We start from the raw sequence: 8,738 nt of genomic DNA, 5'->3' as shown, positions 1-8,738 counted from the left end.
AAAAAAAAAAAAAAAAAAAAAAAAAAAAAAAAAAAAAAAACCAACTGCCAGCCAAGAATACTATACCCAGCAAGGCTATCCTTCAGGGAAAAATAGTGTATTTCCCAGACAAACAAAAAACTGTGAGAGTTCATCATCACACAACCAGCTCTGCAAGAAGTCCTCAAGGGAGTCCTACATCTGGAATCCAAAAAACAGTAATTACTGGTACAAATAAACAAGAAAGAACAAAACCCACTAGTTATACAAAAATGCAAATGAGAAAGAGAAAGAAAGAAACTTAATCTTACCACCACAAAAAAACAAAATGACAATGAAATAAAAGCAAACAAACTCTCAATCTCTTTGGAAGACGACAGGGAAACAACTCATTTTTCTAAAACTAGTAGGTAGAAGGGGAGAGTCACGCACATTTATCCTGTCTTTTTTATATGAATTGTTCCTCAGGGTAACTATAAATAGCTGACGAGGAAACATTTTAGTCTAGTGAAGTATCTCAGCTAGTAAATAAAGAGGGAATAAAATAATTAGAATATGATATTTTGCAAATTCCTATTGAAACAATGGACCTAGCAAATGATCATCAATGTCTGCTAATGTCACAGGGAGAAGATCAGACACAATGGGCCTCCTGCAGTGAAAACATATATGTCTGAAGCCAAATCTAACCTGAGTGAGACCAAGCCTCGGAATTCAGCAACCAATCACCAGGAAATGCAGGGGACAGCAGAACATGTTAAATGACACTACCGGGATGCAGCCAGCAAATCCAGACCTTGGGAAACTCTATGGGGTAAAGGAGAAATATTAGATGAAGGGGTACCCTATAGATTAAAAGAAACTTAAGAGACAGCTAACATAGCAATCAATACAAGAAGAAGAACTTTTGTGGATGTAAACAAATCAATTGTAAGAAAGAAAGGGAAGGGGAGAAAACTGGAGAAATTTCAACATGTTTAATATCAAGGAATTATTATTGATTTTAAAAATGTGAAAAAAAATTTGAGTAACTGGCATCTTACTAGCTATAGTTCTGTTCAAACTCTGTTTTTTCATAATTCAGTCTTAGTAGGTAGTGTGTTTCTATGAATTTATTCATTTCATCTAGATGATCTAATCTGTTGACCAACAACTATTCTCTTATAATCTCTTTGATTTCTGTAAATTTGGTTGTAATGACCCCTCTTTCACTTCTGATTTTAGTCATTTGAGTCTTCTCTGTTTTTTCTTAGTCCTTTTAGGTAAAGATTTGTCAATTTTGTGGACCTTTTCAAAGTACCAACTTTTGGTTTTATTGATTTTCTCTCTTTTTTTTCTATTTTCTATTTTATCTATGCTCTAATTTTTAGTATTTACTTCCTTTGGTCTGAGCTTAGTTTGTTCTTCATTTTCTAGTTTTTTTTTTTAATTTATTTTATTCATTGAATCAAAATCGATTATACATATTTTGTGAGTTGAACATTGAGATATGCTGATTAAATCAATATTACTAGCATATATATTGTTACAAATCATAATTATTCTTTATGCCCCTTGTCCAATCTCTCCCCTTTCCATTTTCTAGTTTCTTAAGGTGTAAAGGTGATTGCTGATCTTCCTTTTTTTATTAATGTATGTATTTACATTAAGTAAGCTTTCCTTTTAATTGTGCTAAAAAAATTTTTTTAAATTATTTCTTTGGGCTCTGGTCAAGATGGTGGAATAGATGGTCCCCAGTGTCACTCTCTCCCATAAATCAACCAATTTACTTCTATAAAAAAGTAATGACAGCCAAGCTGGGACCACTAGAGGTCAGGGGAAGAGGAGGAGAGATCTATGGAGTTCATGAAGGCAGAAGACACTATGAGAGAAAGAAAAAATCGCTCTGTTTTGAGTCCTGGCTGCACACAGGCTGGAGCTGCTGAGTGCACAGAGAGGGAGCCAGTAAAAGCTGCAGCTGTGCCCTTCGGATGAAGTTGCTTGGAGGTGGCAGGGGAGAAGAGAGACTTGGTGGCCCCCAGGCCAGCATGGCCACTAATAGGGTTCCCCTGGACCCACACAGGAGTGAAGAGCCACAACATCTGAAAAAAAGGAGCCACTCAGAGGCTGGTGAGTTATCGCAAGGGACCAGTGCATGGCCCATCCCTTGGGAAATGTTTGCAGCATGGACAGTGGGGGAGATGGGAACACTGGGGCACAGCAAGGACAGCTGATCTGCCCTTCAATCAGCACAGGACCACTCAGAGGAGACTGGTCAGGAATATAGAATTGCACGGGGTGAAAAGACTCAGGCCCAGACCAGAGTTTCTATACAACCCAGGTGCACAAGATCTCATGAGAGCCGGAAGTACCTATAAAGTCAACCATTAAACCCTGAGCTGCACGAAGCTTCCGTAGGGAATCAGCAGCAAAGCAGCAATTTAGCTAAACCACAGAGCTCAAGTACTGGTCCTCACAGGAAGTTCCCCCATTTTAGAAGGAAGCAAAGGACAACAAATTAGTTCTAGCACAGAGTTTAAATGAAGGGAACAGCAAATAATCCAACACAGAAATGAAAGAAAAAAAAAAGTACCTGCAACCAGAGACCAAGTTTGATATTAACCAGTAAAGGTCTCATTTCACCAAAGAACACCTATAACACCTAGAAGGACAGGAAGTCCCCTGGGCTACCAAGCCAGAAAAGGGGGAAGGCCGGGGGCCTTGACCATGCCCTCCTGACACCTGCAGCCAGCCCAGCGGCAACAACTGAGCCGCTGCAGGAAGCACCGCGGGCTCTCCCAAGCCAGGACTGTGGAGGGCCCAGGGCTTTAGCCTTGCCCTCCCGACATGTGCAACCAGCCCTGTAACAACCACCAAGCTGTAGCAAGAAGGGCCCCAGGTACCCAAGCTACCCAATCTAATGATTCTTTGTATTACTGTGGTATCAGTTGTAATGTCTCCTTTTTCATTTCTGATTTTCGTTATTTGGGTCTTTTCTTTTTTTAGTTAGTCTGGCTAATGGCTCATCTATTTTGTTCATCTTCTCAAAAACCAACTTTTTTTTCATTGATCTTTTATAGTGTTCTTTTAGTGTCTATTTCATTTAGCTCTGCTCTGATCTTATTTCTCTCCATCTACTAATTTTGGGATTGGATTGTTCTAACTTTTCTAGTTCTTTGAGGTGTAACATTAGGGTGTTTATCGGAAGTTTTTCTATTCTTTTGATGTAACCATTTATTGCAATAAAATTCTCTCTTAATACTTCTTTTGCAGTATTCCATGGGTTTTGGTAAGGAGTGCTTGTATTTTCATTTGTTTCAAGGAATTTTTTGATTCCCTGCTTTATTTCTTCTTTGACCCATTTGTCATTCAGGAGCCTGTTGTTTAATTTTCATGTATTTGTATAGTTTCCAAAGCTTTGTTTGTTGTTAATTTCTAATTTTATTCCATTGTGGTCTGAAAATATACTTGATATGATTTTAAACTTTTAAAATTTGTTGAGAATTAATTTGTGGCCTAACATGTCAATCCTGGAGAACGACCCATGTACTGATGAGAAGAATGCATATTCTGCAGTTCTTGGATGAAATGTTCTTTATATGTTTGCCAAGTCCATTTGGTCTAAAGTGGTGTTTAAATGCAATATTTCTGTGCTAATTCTTTGTCCAGATCATCTGTCCAATGCTGACAGCAGTGTGTTAAAGACCCCAACTACTGTTCTGAGGGGTGTGCATCTATCTCTCCCCTTAGATCCAATAACAGTTGCTTTATACATCTGGGTGCTCTGGTGTTGGGTGCATATACATTTATGACTGTTATTTCTTCTTGCTGCAATGATCCTTTTATCATTGTCCTTTTTTGTCTCTTTTTACAGTTCTTGGTTTGAAGTCCATTTTATCTGATATAAGTATGGCAACTCCTGCTCTTTTTTGGCTTCCATTTGCATGGAATGTCTTTTTCCATCCCTTCCACTATTAGTCTATATGTGTCTTTATTGGTGAAATGAGTTTCTTACAGGCAATATATAGTTGGGTCTAGCTTTTTAATCCATTCAGCCAGTCTATATCTTTTAAGTGGGGATTTAATCCATTGACATCGAGGGTTATTATTGAAAGGTATTGCCTTGTTCCTGCCATTTTATTAAATTCTTTTCGGTTGTTTCATATTTCTTTTGTTCTTTTCTTTCCCTTTTATTATCTTTGCTGTTTTGTGTTTTTAGTAGTGATAAGACATATTTTCTTTCCCTTTCTCATTTGTGTATCTGTTTTAGGAGTGGTTTTTGAAGGCAGAGACTCTTTTCTATATTGGTAGTTGGGTTGGGTGTTTTAAGCTTGGATCTGGGAGAGTGTAGTAGTGCAGGCTTTACATGTGTTTTAATCTTAAAGGTGTAATTAAGCTAAAACTATCCCCATCCTTGGTAATTAGTTTTATAATTCTCAAAACATTTATGTGAAATCAATCCCATAAAAATTGCCTAATACAAATTCCACAGAGATCATTTAAATTATCAACCATTCCTTTACCATTTGAATGATTCTAAGTTACATTTCATCATAAATTTCAGAAATGATGTATTTCAATTATTTTTTAATCAGATGTGTACAAAACATTCTGATATGAACTTAAGGACATTTTAAAGTTTAATTTAATATACAATGTATATCAATTACAAATTTAAACTAACACAATTTTTTTCTATTAGGACTCTTTTGGAAATGAAACTCTATCCTATGACTGAGATAGTCATTTTTCTGCTTGATTAAGAAATAATACTTGTTTGCTGAGATGTGAATAAGAAATATACATAAAGAAAAGTACCTTAAGGCAGATATTTTTAAAATTCTATGCAAAGGGAAATATATTTACCACAATAGAGACCAAGTAAAATGAAACAAAATACAAGAAAATGGAAACAATTCATAACGTTCATTAATATCTTTTAAACTTACTATATCTATCAGATACTAATTCTAGGGATTAAAAAAAAAGCCCACACAAGACATTAACTAAACATAAAACCCTAATAATTACTTACTGTATAAGAGAAGCTCTTTCAAAGTACTGAATGGCTTTTTCACAAAACTGGGTATCAATGTAATAGGCTCCGAGCCACTCAATGACTTCAATATTAGAAGGGAAATACCTATATGACTGGAAAAAATATCGAATGTGAAAATACAACTTCAGTGGCAATGTATACTTTACTTTTGAAATACTTTACCTGTTGAATGGATTAATTTACCCAATGTGAAATTTTTTAATAAAAAAGTACGAGCTGTCATAAGTATAGTCACATGTCACTTAAGGATGGGGATACATTCTGAGAAACACATCATCAGGTGATTTTGTCATTGTGTGAACGTAAGAATGCACTTGCACAACCTAGATGGCATGGCCTACTACATACCCAGGCTATATGGTAGTCTATTGCCCCTAGGCTATAAACCTGCACAGCATATTACTGTACTGAATACTGTAGGCAACTATAAAATAACAGTAAGTACTTGTGGATCGAAACATAGAAAAGGTAATGCCTTGTGCTACAATGTTATGACGGCTATGACATACTGACACTAGACAGTACGTTTTTCAGCTCCCTATGGGACCACTGTCATGTACACAGTCCGTCATTGACTGAAACATTGTTATCCAATGCATGACTGTTCTTCACAAGTTTTAAAACTATACAAGATTTAGGGCTGGCTTGTGGCTCACTCAGGAGAGTGTGGTGCTGATAACACCAAGGTCTTGGGTCCAGATCCCGTATAGGGATGGCCGGTTTGCTCACTGGCTGAGCGTGGTGCTGACAACACCAGGTCAAGGGTTGAGATCCCCTTACCGGTCATCTTTAAAAATAAATAAATAAATAACTATACAAGATTTAGAAAACTTAAGCTTTATTTGACACATTTTCCAATTATTTATAAATATCTTTTTTTATATACTGATATATAATCTGAGTTAAACATCTAAAAGAACCAAAAAGGAATGCATACCACGCACGTTTCAAGAGAAAAATGAATCTGTACTTTTAATTTCATTTTTATTAAAATTATTCAAAAACTGACTTCACATTCTAAGAATGATTTATTTTATTTTAAATAAATCATTATTTAAAAACTAATTAGATTTTCTAAAGCTTTCAAGGCCTGCTGCCTTCCTATAACAATTCATCCAATGTTAAAAAATAGTAGAAAAGTAAGATAATACACCTACCTCATAGTAATATTGAAATGCTTGCGATTTATCTCCTTCACTGTCATATAATTCTCCTAGTTTAGACAAAGCTCTAGAATCAGTTGGCACAACACTGATCAGTTGCATTAGCCATTCAATAGCTTGACTGGGGTCTTCCATTAATTCATATCTTGGGCAATGTCAGTTAAAGATAACACAATTTTTCTACATTCATTAATCAATAAGCAAACCTAAAAACATTATAATAAAAATATTTCTTAGCCTACAGTAATGTGTCGTGTTGTACTGCTTATTCTTTCTTCAGGGGTGGCGACGGTAAACGAGGCACTACTGTAGCTATCATTCTTGCTCCCCATATATATATATATATATCTTGCTTTTCCTTTTGCTTCATTATGATCCACTAAGATCAATTCCCCAATTTCTAGTAGAATTATTCAAAACACTGTCAAAAATCTGTCATTAAAAGAATTCCCAATGCTGTACTCAATTATTCTGTCTCTCTTCACATGCTCAGCATATTAAAAGAATAGTTTTCATGTGAGTTTTCTCTAATTAGATTATAAGCCCAAGGGAAGGGAGATCTTTTTTTGTAGCTTCCTTTACTACCTAGTAAGTCCTCTGCATACACTCAAATAATTTATTCATACCAATGCTTATTGACTACTTACTTACTATTTATTTTTATACTCAATGTCTCGATGAAATGAAAATATTCCAATACAAAGTTTAACTGAAAAAGAAGTGTCTCTTGTTTTTAATGATGACAAATGTGATACCAAAAGAAAAAAAAATAAAAGTAAGGAAATGTATTCAGCCTCGAACATATCAATTGCTTGATTGGATCCAAGCTGATCATGAACTAGGCAGTATCAGATCATGATGCTGGAACTTTCACAGAAATTAAATGGATTAAAAAAACCCAAAAAGACTAAGAGGAATAACTATGACACCACTTGCTATAAAACTAAAATTCTTTAATAAACAAATTTTTAATCTATTCTATCAAAAGAACAGCAGATAGCACTTAAAATAATGGTATGCCTCACAATATACTTTTTTCTAAACATATTTGTATGAAACTTATATCAAGATAATAGTAATTTAAAAACCTACCTAAGATTTTAACCCTTTCCAATGTTATAGTTAAAACTTATGAAAATAAAGAGAGAAATTAAAGTGCTTTTCAAATAGTGTGAAAGGCATTAAAAACAACATACTCCTGTTTTTCTAATGTGGGGGGGTGGGGACTAAAGAACACTAGGAGTTGTAGAAGAAACTGACATGAGAGCAATGTTTTATGGTTCTACATTCCCCCGAGTTCTAAACACAACACTGGCACAAACAGTACACATCAATAAATGACTACTGAATGAATGAAATTAATGAGTGGGTTAATGTAAAGTACTGCATAATTTTGAAAGCTATAATGTTTGGAGAGTTGATAGTCACTATACCTACATGTCAGCTAAAACAGGTGAGATGTATTACCCAAACTCAGTCAACAGTACTATTCAGTAATGAACAATATTTTCCTTTTGATTAGTAAATTGAAGCAATGACACCCTAAGCCTCAGAATTAGTAAAGTATTCTAAAGTACCACTTTCTAAAGTAGTTTACTTTCATAGAATAGCTTATGTGTACCCCAAATGTCATACTCAACTCAATTATTACTTCCAAAAATTAATACACAATAGTTTTAACCTTTATCTAATTCCTCTTAACGATGCAAATAATCTTTAAAAACAGGATCACTCAATATTCTTATCACATGTTAATCTGCTAGTTAGATTATCGTCATCATTTACTTCAACAATTACTTCATTGGCTAAATGTATTTAATAACTGATACTCAATCACCAGTTGAGTAAATTAATAACTGTCCTTAAGTTTTTCAAATAAGATACACATTGGCTATCTGGTAAAGAACTTGGGCGCTGTTACGCAGGATTGCGTGAAGTTTCAGGAAACAGTCCAAAGCCTCATCTAGCCGGTTCAGCTTCTTATAGGTAAGACCTTAGAAAACAGAAAAAGAAAAAACGAAAAAAAAACAAAACTATAAGCATTATTACTGGAATTCATTTACTCAAAGTAACAGAATCCATCTTTAAATATATGTAAGTACTCATCCAGAAGAGAATATGAAGATAAACTGAGGATGTTTTAAAAGAACAGTGGCAGTGGGGGTTCTCCTTTGGCAGACACCGAAACATGCTACAAAGCATCAGTGATTTTAAAAATGTGTATGAGTTTGCGGGGGGGTGGGATGGGGAGGGTAGGAACTGACAAGCAGATCAACAGAATAGAATAAACAGGTCAGAAATTGACTCAATTATAGAAATTGGCTAACGGGCATTTAAAATCAATGGGCAGGAAGGGACTGGTAATATCATGGTGCCAGAGAAACTGTAAATGAAGGGGGAAAAGTATACATTCTTATTTCATAAAAAATTAATTCAAAATTTATTTAAAAATTAAATAGAAAAAAACAAAGCTGTAAGAGCACGAAAAGAAAATATAGGAAGGGCCGGCCCGGTGGCGCACTGGATAGTGCGCCGCTTGGGAAGCGCGGCGGTGCTCC

General features: G+C 35.2%; 1 protein-coding gene across 1 annotated transcript in view; it reads right to left on the bottom strand.

Moving 5' to 3' along the window:
- The window catches only part of IFT88 (intraflagellar transport 88), a gene marked incomplete at its 5' end in the record, with an annotated part of 115,937 nt that overhangs the window by 43,644 nt on the left and 63,555 nt on the right, over nt 1-8,738 (bottom strand). The window contains 3 exons of the mRNA XM_008573663.1: nt 4,994-5,109; nt 6,175-6,325; nt 8,065-8,173. Coding sequence (XP_008571885.1) covers nt 4,994-5,109; nt 6,175-6,325; nt 8,065-8,173 — 376 coding nt within the window. The remainder of the gene's footprint in view (nt 1-4,993; nt 5,110-6,174; nt 6,326-8,064; nt 8,174-8,738) is intronic.

This window comes from Galeopterus variegatus, unplaced genomic scaffold (genome assembly GCF_000696425.1).
Source record: "Galeopterus variegatus unplaced genomic scaffold, G_variegatus-3.0.2 Scaffold948, whole genome shotgun sequence".
Classification (NCBI taxonomy): domain Eukaryota; kingdom Metazoa; phylum Chordata; class Mammalia; order Dermoptera; family Cynocephalidae; genus Galeopterus; species Galeopterus variegatus.
This window is presented reverse-complemented; position numbering and strand designations above follow the sequence as displayed.